The sequence below is a fragment of the Ochlerotatus camptorhynchus genome, unplaced genomic scaffold, assembly GCF_037179485.1.
Source record: "Ochlerotatus camptorhynchus isolate MF236.1 unplaced genomic scaffold, CSIRO-AGI_Acam_v1.1 ptg000183l, whole genome shotgun sequence".
In the NCBI taxonomy this organism is placed as follows: Eukaryota; Metazoa; Arthropoda; class Insecta; order Diptera; family Culicidae; genus Ochlerotatus; species Ochlerotatus camptorhynchus.
Genome location: NW_027040673.1, coordinates 878,707 through 900,476, shown reverse-complemented (window position 1 = coordinate 900,476; position 21,770 = coordinate 878,707). Strand labels below are relative to the sequence as shown.

The following is a 21,770-nucleotide window of genomic DNA, read 5'->3' as shown; positions in this document are numbered from 1 at the left end:
CGTCGGAAATACGGTAAAGTAAAAACTCCCTTTCCACCCTGTGAAAAAAAAACTCAATTCCACTCAACGTTTTCCATTCTCTTTTTTCCCCGAAAATCCTATTCCCTAATGGATCACACAGCTGTGGAAGCTTGATGCGGATGAGCGAGGCCATGGGCAAGCAAGCATCCACCGAGTTTTGTCTTAATTTTAAATTGAAACTGATCCGATGATACCCACTGATGCTGGCAGTTTGGCTAGAATTCCTACTCATGGTATCCTCGCAACACCCGAGATTGTGTTGGAATTTGGCTTGGGGAAAGGGTTCATGAACTGCGTAGCGCAAGCTTTGCAAATACGGCAGCTCTCGAGTGAGGGCCGGTAAATGAACACGAAATGAAATTCCTCACAGTACTGCTCCACCGCCTCCACTCGAATGAAATCAACAATGCTAAAAGCATTTCAAATTTGTGGACGTAATAAAACAAACTGGAACAAAATTAATTTAACTGCAAAATAAATTATCATTAAATCTTGTTTTGAAAGCACTCGTTGCCCTGGTTCGTCCGTTTTTTCCCAAGTTCGAAGAACGATTCAGTCTTGGGAAGAGATGGAAATTTACATTCCACAAAGATATGAGCATTCATTTCCACCAAGGCCACTCACTGAATCCAGATCACCGAGGTCGGTAAAATTTTACTGGCTTTTTGAACAGCTGATAAAGTCGGTAAAATTTCAAATGACCATTACACATAATAAGAAATCAATGAAATCGCCAAAAAATATAAATGGGGTTAACTGACCAAAGTCTGTTCAAGTTCGGAATAAAAAATATCTAATTTTGGAATTTTCCACTGTTTCCGTTGTTCAAAAATTTCCGAACTGTGCAGGCCTTGACTCGCGCCAAACCAGTTGGGCGTTAGTCGGTCTGATTTTAAATTAGGACTAATTTCCATCCCTTACCCGTGTATCTTTCCACCACGCAGCTTGTGAATGGCAAAAAATCTCAATCCTTTTTTTATTATTTTCATTGGCGGCATTACCTGGCATGACCCCCAGGCAATGGGACGCAAAAAGCTAAGTTTAGACTGCAGAATTATTGCTCCGTTGATCTGGATGAATCTGGTCAAAATTTTCACCGTGTCTTGCCGTGTTTTGCTATCCCGAAACGTAACGATGACAAGCACTGAAGAGAAAAAAAACGAGCTGTACAGATACCCAACGAACCAGAATGAGATATGTCAGGGTAAATTTGTTAACTGTTTTAGTTTATAGTTTTCTCCATCGTCGTTGTCGTTTTGTTTTCCTCCGTTCCACACACAGTGGGACGAAATCAACCCTAGAGGGCCATGACCATTTGCGACGCAACTACTGAGTGTAGCATTTTGATGTCTTCTAAAATGCTCCTTCATTTTTGAGTAGTTTATTTAAGTAGTGAACATTTTTGCTTAAGGGACGTATACACTCAGGTAAAAAAGATTGTATGCCTTGTTAAAATTGATAAACATCTATTGAAACATTGTAGATGAAGTCATTTTAAGAAACTTTGTGCAAGACAAAACTTTTCTATCTTTTAAGTGGACGAAGCTATAGGGTGAAAATGGAGTACAAAAGGTAGTGCCCCCTCGAAAAGCGTTTTTTTAACAAAACATTTTTGTTTAAATTTTCTTATTTTTTCAATATTCTACAAAGTTGTAAGTGCTTTGAAAATGCACATTTCTGCAGAATTAACCAAATCCATACCCCTTTGTTTTAGGGATTTACGTCCCTTTTATATTTTTAATTCGTTCAGCAACTTATACCCTGCCTTTATACATATATAAATCATAGGGCAATCCAAGGGAATACACAAAAAAAAAATAAAGTACCTCAATGTTTTGTTACGTTTTGCTGTTTTCATTACCATTTTTGCAAGTATGTACATTTGGGGGGGGGAGGGGCGGTCAGCTTTACCACTCCCTGTTCTCCACTGCTATTTCAATGCGTATTGAGGACACCAACAACTGAGAATTTTAAATTTTGTATGGGAAATGTATGGGAACCGGAACTATCCTATTCATTTGCTTACCAAAAATCTAAAAGGAGTACTACCGTTTGTACTCCATTTTACTCGGGGGCAACAATCATGAATTTCGGTGGAGCTCACATTAATGTGATGAATATAGTGGACTACTCTTTCTAGCATGTAGCACTGCGATGCAAGTGTGAAAGAGTAAGCTGTTTTGTTCTGTCGTACGTCCGTCCATGCTTGGCATACACAGTTTTGGTCACAAACTGCTCATTTGTTAGTAACTTTGCACACAGTTGACATAGTCAACATACAACACAGAAACATAGTTCTTTTTGAAGCAGTAGATAGAATAGAACTTAAGCTTGTCATAGATAAGTAAAAAAAAGTAGATTTTTATTCTAAAGGGTGATACGGTCAAAATTTGGTCAAGGGAAAACGCGTGTAAATCGGTGAAATCGTTTATTTAAAAAATCAAATTAAATTTCTTTTTCAAGTTCAATTAGTATAAAATTCAGGAAAAATATTCAGTTAGGCTTCCGCTTTTCCAAATCCGAATTGCCGGGCCTTACGCTTGACCCCTGCCATCAGATTTTGTACAGCCACCTTGTCCACCTTCTTCGCCGCAGAAAGCCAGTCTGCCTTGAACTGCTGCTCGCCCTTAGCAGTTTTTTTGGTCTTCTTTAGGTTCCGCTTGACAATAGCCCAGTATTTCTCAATTGGGCGGAGCTCTGGCGTGTTGGGAGGGTTCTTGTCCTTGGGAACCACCTGCACGTTGTTGGCGGCGTACCACTCCATGGCCTTTTTACCGTAATGGCAAGATGCCAAATCCGGCCAAAACAGTACGGAACAACCGTGTTTCTTCAGGAAAGGCAGCAGACGTTTATTCAAACACTCTTTCACGTAAATTTCTTGGTTGACAGTCCCGGAAGCTATGAAAATGCTGCTTTTCAAGCCACAGGTACAGATGGCTTGCCAAACCAGATATTTCTTTGCGAACTTTGACAGTTTCATGTGCTTGAAAACATCTGCTACCTTTCCCCTTCCTTTTGCCGTATAAAACTCCTGTCCCGGAAGCTGCTTGTAGTCGGCTTTGACGTAGGTTTCGTCGTCCATTACCACGCAGTCAAACTTCGTCAGCATCGTCGTGTACAGCCTCCGGGATCGCGCTTTGGCCGTCGTATTTTGTTTATCATCGCGATTTGGAGTCACTACCTTCTTGTAAGTCGATAGTCCGGCTCGTTTTTTGGCTCGATGCACGGTTGTAGACGATACACCCAGCTTGTTTGCGGCATCTCGGAGAGAGAGGTTAGGGTTTCGCTTGAAACTACCGGCAACTCTCTTTGTCGTCTCAGAGGCTTCCGGTTTTCGATTTCCCCCCAATCCAGACTTCCTGGCTGTCGACAAACGTTCCCCAAACACTTTAATTACATTTGTAACGGTTGATTTGGCAACTTTTAGCGATTTTGCCAACTTTGCGTGCGAGTAGCTCGGATTTTCGCGATGCGCGAGCAAAATTTTGATACGCTGCTCTTCTTGCTTGGACGGCATTTTGACAACTGAAGGGTGAATTCCAAAATCAAAATAGGAGCAACATTCTACACGCACACACCTTCAAAATGAGGGGTGTTCAGGTTTTTTAAATGCAAAATTGAAAGAAATACGTCAAGTTGATATTGACCAAATTTTGACCGTATCACCCTTTAGTAATAAACTGTATTGGATTTTGCGTTGCAAAAATGAAGTGAGAAATACTCGCTGCACATCTCGGACTTTAAGTGTATAAATGCGTTGGTGTTGGTTCAAATGTTAAGATTTACCTACTCTTTCCATATCCTAATCTATCAATTACTTTAAAGAAAAACAAATCTCAACAACTGAGTGAAAAGTTTTAACAAATGAGCAGTTGGTGTGTACAACTGTGTATGCCAAGCATGTCTCCGTCAGTTTTACCGCTGTCAGTATGCCCAAAAGAGTCAGATTGTCCAAACATGTCAACATCATGTGAGCTATGGTACTTCTATATGTGGTTGACAGAGATAGGGTCCCCCTGCGATTTTCATCCTATAATTTTCGTCCACTTGAGAGATAGAAAATTTTCATCTGGCATAAAGTTTCTTAAAATGATTTCATCTACAATGCTTCCATAGATGTTCATCAATTTTAACAAGACATGCAAAAAAGTTATGTTTTTTTATCTGAGTGTATACTCTCCTTAAAAAAATAAGTACTCAAAAAATGAAGACATCAAAATGCTACACTCAATATTTTTTTCGCAAATGGCCATGCCTCACTTTTTTTTTTTAATTTCGTCCCACTGTGGGTTTCGTTGGTTGGTGTTTTCCATGTTTTTTTTGTGAGCTGTGTTACGTTACAGAGAAAAAAGGGTCGATTGGCTGCCCATGTCTATCGGGTCGGTCTGGGTCTAGTCAATCACTGTAAGGCTTGTAAGGGTCAACTTTGGTAAAAGGATTGAAACAGGACAATGGACAATCCTAGAACGTATATAGCGGCGCGCAGATGGTGCGAAAAACGGACCTGCTGTTGTGAACTAAAATTGACTTTTTTTTAAGGATGTAGCACACGTGGAACAATTTTAGTTAGTTTCTGGCTAGCGAGGTGCAGTGAACAGTCATGAACAAGATTTTAGCTTGTTATTCTCATTTAACTTGACTTGCACATCGAATGAAGTCATTTAAATTCTGGATGCATCACTATCAAAAAGTGGTTTCTAAGTAGTTTTCATTGAACGAATATTCATAATCCATACAGTTTTACGTAATCGATAATGTAACTATTTCAATATCTCAATTAGCATAAGAAATTAAAACTTGTTAGCAGTAATCTATTTCACAGTTCGAAAAATTAGTTTAAATTTCTATTCAATGTGCACCGTCATAAATTGAGTGTCATATATCAAAATGTATAAACTCTATCCGGGGTCAAAATTTCATAAATCTCTGAGATCCATTTTGTTGATAAAAAAAACCCCTTTTGCATTATTCTTCGTCAGATTTTGGTTTAAAATAACTCACTTCTTCTTTGAAAATTACTTCCTAACTGAGGGCCTGTTCTCAACTCAGTTTTGTTTGAGCACTTCCACAGTTGTTAATTATAAGCTACTTGTAAGACAATTTTTCCAATGTCGAGCTATTACAGGGTGTCAAGAAAGTCAGGGAATATCAGGGTATTCCTTTTTGGACCTGGAAAATCAGGGATTGTCAGGGAATTTCATTCAAAGTCAGGGAAATATTTCTTTATAACAGAAACATATTAATAAGTTTGTCTGACTTCGCTTGTTTCAAACAACTTAATTGCTCGTTGTACTTTGAGGATGGTTTTCAATTCAAATTAGAGCTACGAAGTTGTGGTTGTTCAATGCTTGCTGTTACATTTTTGCAAGTGGAGAAAAAGTAACTCAATATTTCGATGATTTTGAGCCTATTATAAATTCAGCTCCCACTGGGTGTTGTCACATTCCTGAATTGAATTGAGATAAAAATTCAGTTCCGTAGAGACGCTAGACGTTGTTAGTTGTTGCAAAATTAAGCTGCTTATGGAAATGAGCGTCACAACTTCGTCTAACAAAATTTAACTTTCAAGTAGATTCTGCGTCTGCTCGATCCAGCTGTCTCCAACAAAAATCAATCCCTTGAGCGCATTAGAGCGCTTTTGAGTAAATGCAAGAATGATTAAGAGTTAAGCTGGGCTTAGACAAGGCAACTCATTGATTAATTCAATTCAATTGGCTTGAAAAGTTGAGCCTGGTTCAACTTTTTTCAATTCAAGTCAGTTGAATTTAACTGAGTTGATCAATTGACTTGCCTTGTTTAAACCCAGTTTTAAGAGAAGATAATGATTTTTTTTGTCTAAATACTTCTAGTTCTTGTTCCTTATTGTGTTCCTAACAGCTTGATTAGCTCAGAGAACTAGCTAAATGAGAATTTAGGATAATGGGAGGTTTTTTTATTGCTTGGAGTAGCACTTTTATGATTGAATAATGATTCAAAGATATGTAGACAAGAATTGCTTTGACAGCATAGAGTGGCTGTGTTAAGAATTCTAGGTTTTCATTGAAAACCCGGTTAGCTCGTAAAATTAGCTTCACAGTAAAGTTTTAGTATGGTAATGTTGCTGTTATTGCAATTTAGATGGAATTAACTTAAATAATTTTGGAGATGAAAGTGTCATTTTTACTATTTTCCACCTTAGGAGTGACCCGTGAACTAGCTTTTGGTTAAACATATTATCCGGTATAATTTTCTTACGGAGCTGAGTCTCAAAATGTGCTCAAGGCAAAACAAATATAATGGGATTAAAAACAAGTGTTGTGAATGTGAAATGCAGAGTGAACCAGTGAACAGGGAAAACCAGAATTTGAAGTCACCTGGAATTTTAAGTCACCGGGTAAATCCCACGAATTTAGTTGACAAATCTGGAAAAATATATTCTTCCTTTCTTCTAAAACAATAAGATTTCAAGACCTTTGGACTGGTCTAGATTTTCAGGATAACTACAGTCACTTTAAGGAACTATTAAGAGAATTTTTGACTTTTTTCCAAAACAAATTTGAGCAGATTTTAGAATGAATTCTAAAGATAACACCAAGATATTTCAGAGAATATTTTCTAGGGAGCTTTAGGAAAACCTCTAGCAGTGTTTTTACTAGATCTCCCAAGAGTGAAGAGGATTCCAGGATTCTTGAAAAAATCTAAGGAACGCAAATTTCGCGGGTATAATTCCAAAATAATTATGCGAAAATCTATAAGGATAGTCCGAGTATAATTCCAAGCGCGTTTCAAAAGAATTTAGAGGAGAACTCCAAGATAATTCTTAGCAAAATTTGGAGACAATTCTCGGGAGAATTTCGCTTTTCAGATGGTGTTGACAGGGAAGGGAGATTACAAGTTTGGCTCACAAAATCTATTAGGCTCTTTTCAATTGTTGGTCTGAGGTGAATTCTACGGAGAATTTCATGCAAATATAACAAAATTTAAGCTCCAGCGAATTCTTAGAAAGAGTTTAAAATTCGAAGAAAGGATGAAATTTAAGATTTTTTTGGAGTGTTCTACAGAGAATTTCTGTACTATTAAAAAAATCAAGGGATTTCCAGAGAGAATTTCAAATTTATTTTAGAAGAATTCTGGAAAGATCTATGTGAAAGGAAACTAATCTAAAGGAAAGGCTTGAGATCAATGAAATAAAAGCCTGTCAAGTTTTGAGCGAAGTTTTCATACACAAATTGTGAAGACTTCGAACCTGTCGCAGATCCAAATTCAAGATCCAGCAAAGGTGCTGCTGTCTTAGAAATTACCCATTTAACCTTCGGCTTAATCGCATTCAGTTTTGTGTTTAATTAAAATACCTAAACCGCGCTAATTTCCAAAATTCCGGGAGAAAAACGGGAAAATTGCTAATCGAGATTTGCTGGTCACCATGAAGATGAAGGAGATTTGGATGAATGTATGCTCCTAGGGTAGAATGCGAATCCTTCCCGAGATTTCTGTCTTTTTTGCATTCTATAAAATGTATGGAACGCTTTATTTAATTTGAAATTGTGCTGGACCACTCTTCATGGGTTAGAGGTCCGTGTGGTATTCATGAAAAAATGTCCATAAAGCACTAATATATTCTGAGGAAAGTTATAGCTGAGGGGTTTTGTTTCCGAAACCGGGTAGGTACTGTACCTGGATTTTTTTTTGAAAATTACTGGAAAATCAGGGAATATCAGGGAATTTAGTTTTCTTCGTTGAGTCGACACCCTGTGTTAAAAAGCTGTAAATAAATCAACAAACAGAAGCTAGCAAAATGGGTATTCAGTTTGACTGTCAAACTAAATTATGGTTGTGAAAAGTCTGAATAAATGCTCTTCAAGTTTATTCAGACTTTTCGCAACCATTACTTAATTTGACAGTCAAACTGAATACCCGCATTCAATAAATTATAATATCATTTCTATACACATATTAATAAACTTACAGCTATTTAATATACATACATTAATCGGCTTGCACATAACTTCACAGCAGAATTAAATATGCAATGAGGCCTTCTTCAAAAGGCTCCAGTCAAAAGTAGCTGCCTTACTTCGCCAGATTTAAATAACACATGCGGCTGTACAAATAAAATTAGCAAAACGTATACGTCTCGCTCAACTTCTCCAATAGACTAATGTGCATTGAACGATTCTCTTCGTTTTTCGTTTTTTCGTTTTTCATTCAAATTATATTTTTATTTTATTTCATCCTCCCCTTCAAAAATTAAAAAAAAATATTGAAGGCGCAAAAACTAATTTAGCCCTATTCAAAGATGTCAGTATCTCTGCGCTGTGTACAAATACACAGTAAAGTAAACTTTGGTATTAAAAATGGATTCAGAATGTCAACATTACTTATATATATTAATTCCAGCAATTTTTGACAATGTTTGAGGTTTTGTCCGATTTTTGTATGGAGGCCCACCCTTGTGTGACGTGCCGACTAATCATCGCAGATCGAACTAAACTGAGACTGATCAATAGTGATTTTATCACGTTATGTGCAAACCAAATAACTGCTTTCCGCTCAGAACTGACCTATCCTTTTTGAGTAACAGTTAATCGTTAACTTTCCTGAGCATAGAGTGATTTTTCTGGCCAAACAATAATTATAATGCAACAATTGTACTGGATTAGAAAGCACTCAACTGTGGAAGTGCTCAAAAAACACTAAGTTGACTAAGACTGCTTCTTTGGCTTTAATACGTCCTTACTGGGATTTAGCGCCAGCTCTCCACTTAATCGTCATATCTTTCTTCAACAATATTTTGAACCAGGAGAGTATGAAGATACGAAAAAGAAGGACAAGCTTTCGTTATACCTCAAGGCACAGCCTCTGTCACACATTCAGATTTACTTGAGATATACATAAGTGTACTTTACTTTGAAAGAAGTTTTTCTATTGAAGAAAAGCTATATGGAGCAAAAAAAGCTACACCTGTGTGGTTCAATAACTTTACACACGAACAACCTACGTTGAAAAGAGTGTGTGTGTTCCAGACGGGATGGTATGCATGCAGGTCATAACGAGAAAACGAAATATTTCTTGTATTCAAGGAAATCACTTTGAATGAGACAATCGGAATAATAAACTTGTATAAATCTTGGTTTGTACTCTTTCCGTACCGCGTAATGCTACGAATAACGAACATATGTTGGTGAACCGTACAGGATCCGAATACTTTGATAGGATTTAAGTCAACAATGGGAGGATATTGGATCACATTGAGCAAAATGCTGTCGTAACATGGATACCAAAATAGATAACATTTGCACCAATCCACCCCCACTGTGATTGATGGTTTGCTCTTGAAACAAGTCCCAATCAATTTCCGGTCAGCATCCACAAACGATCCAAGAAGCAAGCATATGGAAAGTAAACAACTGCAGGCCACACCGTCCGCCCGTTCACTAAGCACGTCTCATAAAAGGTAATGGCTTCATACAAATCTCCCGGTGCAGTGCTCGAAAGCACGTGATTATTTATAACATGTAATTTCTGGTGCATACGTTCAACCGATTAGGATCCCTCCCGCAGTTGGCATGCAGTACTTAGATTAGAATAATAAATACGTACACCAGTCAGGTCTCCATTTGGACGACATGAATATAACATGGCTCTATAATCAAAGGCTTTTATTCGCCTATTCGAGTGAGAGATTCAATCGGACCGGAGACTCCGAACCCCATCATTTATCATGCATCGTTTGTGGAAACGAGCTGGCTGGGTTAGGTGCGGCCCTCCAGGTGAGAGCATTTCTCTAATGAAACAGTCATAAATTACAATATGGGACATATTTTTGCTCGAGAAGCAACCGCCCTCCCGCGTATGCAATGCCGTTCGAGAGCAAGAGACGATACGTGCCTCGAAAGATTAATGTTGCCAGCCGTATATTGGGGGTACATCTTTATAATTTGCTCTGTTCGTGCTTGCAATATCTGCCAGCACGTAGGAGGGGTCCAAGGCGGTCCGTGTTGTAATTTAGGGATGCATTTTGCTACAAATGCTACCTTTTGCTGGGGCGAAATAGATTAACTGGGATCTACCACACCGTGTGTTGAAAAGGGCCGAGCATCGAAAGACGAACATCCAAGACGATTGAGATAGCGTACTTCTAGCTCTACCATGTACCGTGCACTGCTGGATCCGTTTTCTCTATCAAAAAAGTAGTCGAACACCATAAGGTATGGATGGACTTGACCGTTGCTGTGCAAAAAGTGCATGCAATCACCGCCGTGTGTACAAGGAAGCGATAAAAGCGGATTTTCTTCTCTTGCACTTCATCGGAAGTCGCTTCGCTAATCAAGTGTAATAGAGTGGGCAAATTTTTTACGGTCGAGATTCTAGACAGCAGTCAGTGTTACAGTTTTTATCCTATCTGTGAATGGTTTATGGAGTGATTTTATTTTCGCATTTTCCATCAAATGCCATAACATTATTTTTAAAATAGAGTTAATATGAGTTAATGATCAAAAGAGTTATATTGGCTCTGTATTAGTGGTAGTGAAATCGAAACCAAACAAACAGGGTTGTTAATCGATAACCATCGAGGGGAAGCTTACCGCCCAAATCAAACTTTTTTTCTGACACGCTTTCTAAAATTATTGGAAAAGATAGCAAAAATCCATGATAATCAGTCTTTTCCTTGGATTTCTATGTTTGTTGTGTCCAAGTAGTAATTTTTGACACTGTTATGTTAGTTATGAAAAGTGAGCCATTTTACTATTCAAAACTGTGTCGATAAGTGACAATATTTTTACGCGTAAATTTTCTTTAGAAAAAAAGAGAAAAACTGATTTTTTTTTTAGATTTTTTATATTTTTTTCGACTATCGAATTATCGATTAACAACCCTGCAAACAAAGCATTTCTAACTCGGCTCTGTAAAGTTTATTCGATTGAGCCTGAGCCCGCGACAAATAAAGTAATTAATAATAAAAAAAACAAAGCATTTGTATGTATGTATGTATGTAAGGTAGCCACCATCCCTTCGAAGATCTTGTCTTGTATGCAGCTCCACTTAATAGCAAGATCAATTTGAGCTACCGATCTGAATTCACAATATCGCTGTATGAAGGGCCAAAAACGGTGGGGTGGACCCGTAAGCAGAGACACTTACGCGAAATCCACGGGAATTTAAGAATCTCCTTCCAACGATACGATCCAACAAATCGAATAACGCAATTCGCAATACTTATTAAGCTTCCTACAGGATGGTTTGTTAAGAAGGGCGCGTCAATCTCACTGAAACTGTTGGAGTAGAATTCACACCATCACAATCGAATCGGTAGGATAAAGAAAATGATAGTGTTTATTCCCTCCTAGACTCCGGTTGTCATACCACTCCAATCGTCCAGTTTCAGGTCAAATGATACCCTGATGCTCCCTCCCAACCCAGTATTTATTTATATATATATTAAACATATGTAATGGAGAAATGAAATATATCAGAACATTAAAATACGTAATAATGAAAATACATTTATATGGATAAAAAAACTGGTATTCCGCAATGAAAATAATAATTATTTTACATACAATATGATGCAGCTCTATGTCTCCTCAGCTCCCAATAAGGAAGATGTAACCCTGAAATTTCCAACAAAAGACACAGAAAAGGAGATTTTGTTAGTAAGTTGGGTTCGTTGGATCAGGATTCACCTTGATAAGTGATGCGACCATGGTTTTAAATGAATCAGTGTTATCATGCATTATACTTGGATTTTCCCGAAGCCAAAACCAAATGGTTTATCATTGGGCCTTATTACGGGTGTCACTACACGGTGATAAGAAAGTGATACTCAGAATAAGAGCCGTGATTACCGTACAAATCAAATGTGAATCACTTCACCGTGACGACAAGTGACAACTTTTCACCGTGATATGACATCCGTAATAAGCCCCCTTATAATATAAATCTGAAGACGTTCCATCATCGAAATGCTGAAAATGAACATAGAGCATGAGCATGAGCAAAATTGATCGCCCGCGACTGCCAATACCAAAGAGCTGAAAACCAATTCAAACAAATCAAATCAACAGACAAAACCAGGGTGAAAGCTGTAAGAGTGAATCATTACAGTATAAATCTAGTGATGTTCCGTCATCAAAGAGCTGGAAGAAAACTCAAATAATTTAAATCAATAGATCCAGTCTGAATGAAGGCTGCAAAAAGAGAATAATTATACAGCAATGACCCCATTTTGTCAGCTAGCAAAGTATGCGTATCTTAAACATTCATCTTGAAGGAGGAAGGTATGAAATTACAATTATGTGGAATTATTGAAAAATAACAGTCTGATGCGCGGAGAGATTGATAGGATCGGGTCATAACTGTAATGTGAATATTAGGAAGATTTATCATCATCAAACTATTCTTGAATTGACCTGGAAGAATGCTTGTGAATAATTGTTATATAGATAAATTGAATTGATACACTAAGGCTGTGAACCATTTGCCGAGTTAAATTTAACTCGTGGTTAAAAGTGACATTTCGAAAGTTATTTTCTATGTTCGAAAATCCCCGTGCTGTCGATCGACCGGTTTTCGAGCCACGGTTGTCAAAATTTAACTTCTTGTCTGTCAGAAATAACCATGCTCGGATAGCAGGGTTAATCGATAACTTTTCATCTGTCAAATTTTAACCAAAAGTTAAAATAATCCACCAAATGGTTCAGAGCCTAAATGGTTCAAACAACAACTCCAGCCTGTAAAAAAGCTGAAAATAGGGAATCTTTACAATGTGGATCCCCGACGGTCTTCTACTCAGTAAGCAAAAGCGGCAGCCACCAGGCTAGTCGATCTGCTCAATTTAAATATTGAAACCTTATTTTATGAAGTTCTTAAGAATACCAATTGAAACACAATGTAAACAAATAAAAGTTAAGAGTCTCATCCGAATCAAATGATTCCAAACGATACGCATTCATAGAATTTAAGTTTAAATAGACAAAAGTAGAAAAATGGAACAATCTCACCAAATCAGTCCAACTGAATCCCTTGCAAGCAGCTATGTCACGCTTGGTGTAGTAGCTCCGATCATAGACCCGCCCTACGGGGATCAATCCTCTGGTCGAATGTAGTCGATTGCTCCATGACGCGAACACGAAGCGACCGCTCACAAAATCATACAACGCGTAAACAAACTGAAATCAAAAACTATCACACGCGACGCCACAAATTTCTGTACCGGGAGCACAAGCGAAGAAAAAAACAAACAACGCAGATAGCGACATCTCTTCTGATGCCTGCAAACATGATGCATCACGTTTTCTTTTTCGATTTTCCAAAACTTCTCGGAAAGCGAGAAAACCACCAATCACACACTTATAACCGTCCAGGAGGCAGAGTGCCAGCGCTAATCTGACAAAATCAGCGAACGCACGCACAAAACAGAAATAAACTAAAAAACAAAGCATTTCGACTAGAAATTAATACATAGCCACTACACATTTCCTATTCATAACTTTTTGGAAAACATTGCTTTTTAAACAACAGAACAACACATTTCCATACATTTCTTTTGATTTTCACTACCATCCTTACGTGAGCTCGGTTGGTAAGAAGTATTAGGTAGGAAGGTTAATGACGTTAACGCCGTTAACATTTTTAATGGGAATTTGCAGTGAAGACCTTAACGCTGACGTTAACGTCATCAACAACCCAGTCCGAGAAGAATGCGCAGGATCGAAATGAATACAAACGAATGTGATGTCGCGTAATGATGAATAGCACAAACTCGGTTTGTTGCACCCTGGGCAGTATTTTGACCTACTACAGCTCCTTCTGGAAAACAATATCAGTGAGTGAAGGCGACGTCCTTATTGTATCTCTAAGCATGGCAGTCGTTCTTGAGTTTCACTTAGCTCTACTGAATATCTATACATTCAAGAAATCATGTACGCCTAATCTATAATGATGGATGCAAACAGCCTAGAATTCTAGTGATCCAAGAAATTTTATTGGAGCCTTTGAGTTGCCGCTTTGTAACCAAATCCCGTTATAAAGCAACTGAGACTAAATTCATTAACCCAAAACATTACTTTCATATGGATATATAGTGGATTCCTTCAAGGATTTTCAGGAAAGTTTAATATAATAATTGATGATTTGTACCGTTAAAGTTTGCTAAAACTTATATGATTGACAGAATATTCAGATCGTTTCGAAATTTAGCTTGCAAGAAATCAGACTGCACAATTATTCATTAGAGCGAATTCCTGGCAACTGATCTTTTGCATCAGTATTCATTACTATTGTATCATTCATTGTATGCATAATGATAACATCATTCCGGCTTCCAACGAAACACGCATTGGGAAATTCCTGGAACAAGAACAAACCCACTCATTAATCACCATTCCGCCCCAATCAATGACCGACAAAACAATATGCAGTTCTGTGGCGGGGGGATTGAATATATATTTTACGAAAATATCACACGGGTGACTAGCGCGGTTGATTAGAACACCTTCCATCCATTGGCTTTTTGCAATCCATAACATCCACAACCGACTTACATTCAATAGCTGAGTCGAGTGTTACCTATAAATGTTTAATTAAATCCCATATCAGTAAATTGAGTGAAATTGGCATCCATGCTAAAAATACGAATCCAATGTGGAGTCGGGCTAGCGCAGTCACCAGAGTTGATAGTTTTTGTGTGGGGAAGTGGGCTTGAAACGGGAACGGTCCTCCTTTCGTTCCATAATTTATGTGCTGTGTGCGCTTTTGCAGAATGACTTTCCGAATAAAAACAAATTGGATTTAATTTTGATTCATGCTTATGCACCGTTATAAAATATTGAAATTGAAAATATTGGTCAAACGAATTCTTGCCATTTCCGATTTATATGCAAAATTATACAACGCTTGCAAGACAGTTGCCATTATCCAACATTCAATAAATCTTTCTCCGATGGATTTAATATATTTCAGCTTCGTCATACACGTAGCTCAGCAGCAGCACTATTATTAGTGGTCTCGACACCAAAGAGCTACCTGATGCTCCTCGTGTCCTCGTTTTCTCACATTTACCATAAAAGCGATGAGTGACATTATCAACACTGCAAACCGGGGCGTCATTATAACCACAGCAAACATTTTCAGGCATGCAGGGTTGTATCCTTCAGACCAGCGTACAGCATCATATGACTTTCAGACCAAGATCTTCAACCCTTTTTGTCACTTATCCGTCCACCTCTCTGCAACTCTAGTCTCAGTGTATGCAAAGTGGCTGCATTAATTTCACCACACCTCACTCGCACAAAAACGAGAGGACGGGAAGGAGGCTGATTGCATTCATTGCCCAACCAGCCAACCGGCCGACCTTCAGCACAGATGCCTTTCAATGGCATCTGGTGCATTCTCTGCCCTGCTCTTGGTGTCGGCTGTGCTTTCACACACAGGATCCCAGCGAATGACGGAAGGGAAACCAGCCGAGCTGAGCAAAGCTGCGCGCCGCCAAAGCACTCAAATTATTTTTCATTCGTTTCTTCCGCTTTTCCAGAGCTTCCTTCGCCTATTCTCCCCACCACCCGGCTTCCAACCATTGATGGTGATGATGGAATGAATTTTTGCCAGTCAAGAGGATCTATTCATTCACGGACGACGACTATCTGGAAATCTCCAGGTGCAGGAGGGAGCAGGCATGAAAATCTCCCAACAGTAGCTAGTGATTGAAAAAGTCGACGACGAATGTATGAATAGGTAGATGGCTGAGTGAATAGTGGAGCACTTACCTTGGCTTTCCCATTCAAGCTTCCGGTGAAAGGTACAAGTAGGCAATTGAGATTATTCTTTAGAGATTGTTTTTAAAAGAGAAAATGTTTCAACGAAAGTGAAGGTGGAATATATTTGATATTGAACGATTTTTCGTCAATCTTTTAACTAAATTGGGTTTTTTTTTCGAAACGTACTTCTAGTGGTGGAGCTTTGAAAAATATTTAAATCTGTGACAAGTAAAGTGTGTATTTTTTTAATAACTTTCTATATTCAGAGATGTAGTTTTGAAGTTTATCTTGCATTTTTTTAACATTTGCCAAATATTCAAAGAAAAAATCTTATTTCATAGTTGTATAAGAATACATTTCAATTTTGATATTGGGGTTAGTTTTATCAATCGGCTTTGTATTATTGTTTTACCAAGCGATTGGTTGAGATGTGCTTTTGTTTCACCTAAAAAACCAACTATATAAGTATACCCAAGTAACATTGCAAGTTTTATTGAGGTTTTAAAGCAGTCTACAAGTCTAAATCGTAATCTACAGAACCATTGTTACTTGGGTATTGATTTCGTTGATCTTTATGGCCATTACTTTTTTATCAAATGACGAGTTGCTGATAATACAATTGAAAGAAACCGTAGAAGGTTATAGATTGCATATTAATACACGGATATTATCGAACTTGCATACACCAATCCTTTCATAGAGTTGATCTAGGGAAGATTTTCCAATCATGACTATACATTCCTATTATGGTTTGTTCCTATTATTGTATATGGAAATCTCATATATCATAACAGGAACACACCATAATAGGAATGTATAGCCATGAGTGGTGCTCATCTACCCTATATAAAAATACTGCATAACATTCAAGAAATAGTTGCATTTCCGGAAATTCAATCTTATACAGGCATACGATTCAATTATGGTTCTTGTTAACTAAGTTGCTATAATATATAGATCTCTTACCGGACTTCTCTAACATATAGTCGTCTCGTAACATTTACTATATTAAGGCCTGTATTCGAAAAAAAAAAATGCACCAGACAAAAGTGTTCGCCAAAAATTTATTTTAAGTTGGATTTTCTTGAAACTTTCAGGGAATGAACTAATACATATGGATTATGTTTTGGCATAATAACTTTATTAAATTTCCTTTCCATCGCTGAAAGCCCGCACCTTTCCCTTAAGACCCCTCATTACATTTTGTGCAATAGTGGAGTCGACCTTTTTGGTCGCTTTCATCCATTCTTTCTTCAACTCCTGCTCGTTCTTAAACACCTTGGACGATTTTCGATCATTGACCTTTATTATGGCCCAAAATCTTTCCACCGGACGATTCACAGGTGAATTTGGGGGGTTGGCGGTTTTTGGTACAAAACAACGTTATTGTCTCTGTACCAATCCAACGTCGATCGCGCGTAATGGCATGATGGTCCGGCCAAAATAATGTCTCGCCTCCGTGGGACCGCAGGTAGGGCAACAGACGCTTCTGGAGGCACTCGGTGCGGTAAATTTCGCTGTTGATGGTACCCATTGTGATGTACGGTTTACTCAGTTTACCGCATTGGCATATGGCCTACCAGAGCAAGTATTTTTTGGCGAATTTGTCCTCTTTCTTCTTCCTTATGTCTTCCGGAACATCAAACCGTGATTTGGCAACGTAGAACTCCAGCCCCGGTATCTGCTTTGCGTCTGCTTTGATGCATGTTTCGTCATCCATAACCACACACATCGGTTTCGTTAACCACTCTCGATACAGCTTCCTTGCGCGGGATTTGGCCGCCGTGTTTTGTTGATCACGCCGGTTCGGTGCCTTCCGAACCTTGAATACACGAAGCCCAGCTCGTTTCATGGTTTGCTGAACGAACCAGGCGGAACACTTTGCCTTCAGAGCCGCGTCGCGAATCGAAAGGTTCGGATTACGCTTGAAATAATCCAACACCTTCCGGGCCTTCACAGGGTCAGCTGTCTTCGATTTTCTTCCACTTCCAGCTCGCCGCTCGGTCGTCTGGGACTCCTTAAACGATTTTACCACCCGAGACACAGTTGTATGGGTGATTCCCAGTTGTCTTCCGATCCATCTCGTGGTCGCAGTCGGATTTTCCATGACGGCACGAAAAATTCTCCGGCGATTTTCTTCTTGTTTCGATGACATTTCAATAACCACTGAACTGATTGTTATGAAATTTTGCACATGTAAACAATTCACAATCCAAACTAGTTATACCCAGATTTTCATCAATTTTTACCCACGGATAAAAATGGTGCATTTTTTTCGAGTACAAGCCTCATAACAGATATGAGATTTGTGCAAATAATGCGGATGTCCTAATATATTTCAAAAGTTGTACGGGCAGCAAGAACCAATTGAATCAAATCTTAATTATTCTCCAAAGTCATTCCATACGATTTGAAAACAATTGGTTTTTTGAAATGTACTAGATAAACATGGTTGATCAAAAAGTTAATCAAATTAGCGCCAGCGCTCATACATCCTGAAATTATGACTATGAATTGACTTTGATCAAGTCGCATCCAAATCAAAGACGTCACCTCCCCTAATGCTAAAGTCAAAATAACTGATTCATAGCGGTATCCATATTATTTATTGATGTCGTTTATGTGCGACTATCGCTGGATCCACCACTTTTGTGCCTCCACGATTTATTCCTATTTTTATCTTCGTCATCCGCAGTGGGACGGAACTTCGCAAAAGGATGCGTGTCAATAAATTTTACGGCCCAACCGCGTCATAAAGAATCCTGCTGAGCTACACTCTCATTTACGCTCCGTCTCACTCTCTCTCTTCTTACACCACATTAAACCGGATGGAATTTTCCCAGATTAGATTCAATTCCCATCACCATAATGGTTTGATGTATCGGTAATTGAAATGTTTATCCCGTGAAACGAAGCGTGCCAAAAAGTATATAGCTTCGTAAGTCACTGCCTGACTTTGTCTATGTCCGCACGCATTCATACAAGGCCCACCCTGGAAGATTGATTGTAGCCGAGGTCATTGGTTTTACGACCTTTACGTTTTTCACGGTAGCTGTTGGTTAAGGAAAATGTCCAGAACAATGGCCAGAGGGCATCTCTCGTCGCTTTTGATGTGATCCCCGCAGGCCATTTATCAACATTCACTGTCTCTATGAAGAGCCTTACTGCCATCGACAGCTCCCTCTCTTGTAGGCGCTACTGAAGTGAAATGGACCGTACAACTTTCCGTTAAGTAGCGCTATGTCCACAGCTAGCGTGCTAAGCCTCTGGAATGAGTCTTAAGAAAACTCTACCCGTCAAGTGGCGTATTTTCAAGAGGCTTTCCGAAAAGAACACCAAAAGCAAAATCCATCATCAAAAGTTGCCTTCTCTGGAAAAGTGTAAAGAAGTTCACTGCCAGGCCCGAGATTATCACGTCATCTGACATGGGAATTATCTTCATCTGGAGCGGATGAAAAATAATCCCCAAATTGACTAGTCGATAATGGTGCCTACGGTCGTTAAATGAGTTCATATCTCTTCCTGTTCACACTCAAATATTTAGCAAATCCGAACGGAAATATTTGTAAAGACACAAAAATAAAAATAGTCCCACTCCAATTATCACCCCGCCCATCAAGCCGGGATTACACTTCACGCTAAAGCTACAGCAAACAATACACACTCGGAAATACTGGGTGGAAAGCAGTAGACTGCAGCTGCGAGGACGGTTTTCTAGCACACTAATGAGCTTTTATGCTTCCTTAGTTCTGCTTTTGTCGCAATTATCTCTCGTTTGCTAGCTACCGGCCTGCTACCGGCCGGTTCCAACAGTGCCGTGCAGACGCATGGTACCTTGTTCCGTACCCGCACACAGAACCACCCTTTTCATTCTACTGACAGTGCAATCCTATCCTCCTCATTCTCGGGCAGTGGTTGTGGGAAATCCACTAGGGATTAGTTATAAATGAAATCTTCAATCTGATTAATTTTATTATTTTTTCCGGTATTCTTTTTTTCTTCTTACAGGCAATGTTTGCGGCGGTCCCTGCTGTGATAATCATGTGGAAAGTCAGTTGGAGGTGAAAGCGACGAAAAACTTTGAACGACTAGTCAAACACCACACCCGCAGCCAGCGGGGGCACTGGGAGCAGACGGCCAACATGTACAGGGGTGAGTTTGGTTGTGTAGCTTTTTGGTAGATGTGTTTGAAATCGATATTACACAGGGAGTTATCAGTTCGGTTTGATTGAGAAAGAACTACTACTACGCTGGAATCGGAAAAAACATCATAACAATAAACAAATTTTCTCGATAGCAATAACTCAAAATGACGACACAAAATAAATTCAACAAGTTCTTACAAAAGTTCTTACACGACATCGTATGCAGTTGTAATTTTGCATAATGAGGACTATCCCGAATTACATTATTGGATTTATCACAGCTTTTAAGCGGTTTTCAAAGCTTGAACCGATATTATGAACCACCCTTATCCTGATTTTTTTTATCAATATCGATACACTAAAGCGTCCAGTCCAACTGTGCAGCATTTATTAGATTTTGTAGATGTCAATGTATAACATGTCATATTTTGTTAAATATGTACAGTAGTATACATGTATACTGCATCAATGTATACGAGATTGAAAAGTAAATAAGATGCGATTTTTTTTTTTGGCATGCTGCTTGAAGCTTTCAGAGAATGAACAGAAGAATATTGGGGTCGGAAAGCGGCCTTCATGGTAAAACTCAAAACACACACTAGATTCGCAAATTTTACACCACTGCACTGTGGTCCTATGTGACCTAGATGAGTGCATTATGTGGCAGCCATTTTGATTTCATTTGTTTTGCTTGGAGGGGGCGACCCCGGCGTAGTGGTTAGAATCCATGCCTCTCACGCCGAAGTCACGAGTTAAAATCTTACCCCCAGACAAGTCACGAATGACCCAAGAGCGTTAAAGTGGCTATAATATAAAAAAAATTGTTTTGCTTACGGAGTTAGATGCATTCAAAGTTTACTTGAATTTTGGGATAGTTATCAGCCTGAAATCAAATGGGTCTACAATAGAAACGCATGTTGAATATGTTAAATCTAATGAGAATGTATTTCCAAGCAAAGGTTTTTGTTTAGCTTCCGGACCTTTCCAGGCAGAACTTTGGGATGAAATTTTTTATCGCGTTTTATTTATTTGCAATTTGTTTAACATTATCACATTTTCAGAGGATGACAGAAAAATGTTCAGGCAATTCTTATGCAAATAGAATGAAATATGAGTAATCTTAGGGGTGATATTCTACTTGAGCTTCAGCTTGAGCTTGATTGACATTCAGCCAGATCAGCTGTAATTACACGGAAAACCAATAGACGATGATTGGGACTAGCAATCATCCTCAATGTGTAAAAACTGGTGATTTTAAATTAGGCAATACCAGCGCCGGCCGCGCCCGAACACAGGTCAAGAAAGCAATGGGAAGGATTGTATTGACACGACACTCGCTTTGATGGAAGCCGAGAACACTTCTGCACTTCCACGAGGAATCACTGGGATGTTGGATAAGAGGGTTGGGTTTGCAGCAGGGTTCGTTTTAGTAAACGATAAGCTGAATTGATGTCCTAACGATCATATAACGCGAAGGAGCTTGGGACTAAACCTACGGTCTTCTGCTCAGTAAGCAAAAACGTTTGCCACTAGGCAGACGAGCACCTTTTTAATCACCGAGTTGCTGTTATTACCATGTAGTCATATTAACAAATAAAACGATTGACGAATCTTGAATGTTGATGGGCCTGAGATTAGACTCATGATGTTCTGCTCAGTAAGCAAAAACGGTTGCTCTAAGGCCACCGAGCCCCTCATATCACATAATACCGTTGCTCAAATGTTTGTATCCATTCAAACCCGAAATCAACGACAACAACGAGTTTCGCAAAATACACGATACACAAGCGATTTGACCATAAATCTCTTTGATATGTAAGGACCTGGGACCGCGTTTTTCTGCTCAGTAAGCAGGCCACTGTAACCGACG

General features: G+C 38.8%; 1 protein-coding gene across 1 annotated transcript in view; it reads left to right on the top strand.

Moving 5' to 3' along the window:
• Positions 1–21,770, top strand: part of dally (division abnormally delayed protein) — a 263,025-nt gene that overhangs the window by 190,376 nt on the left and 50,879 nt on the right. Inside the window, exon 2 of the mRNA XM_065223046.1 lies at positions 19,764–19,907. Coding sequence (XP_065079118.1) covers positions 19,764–19,907 — 144 coding nt within the window. The remainder of the gene's footprint in view (positions 1–19,763; positions 19,908–21,770) is intronic.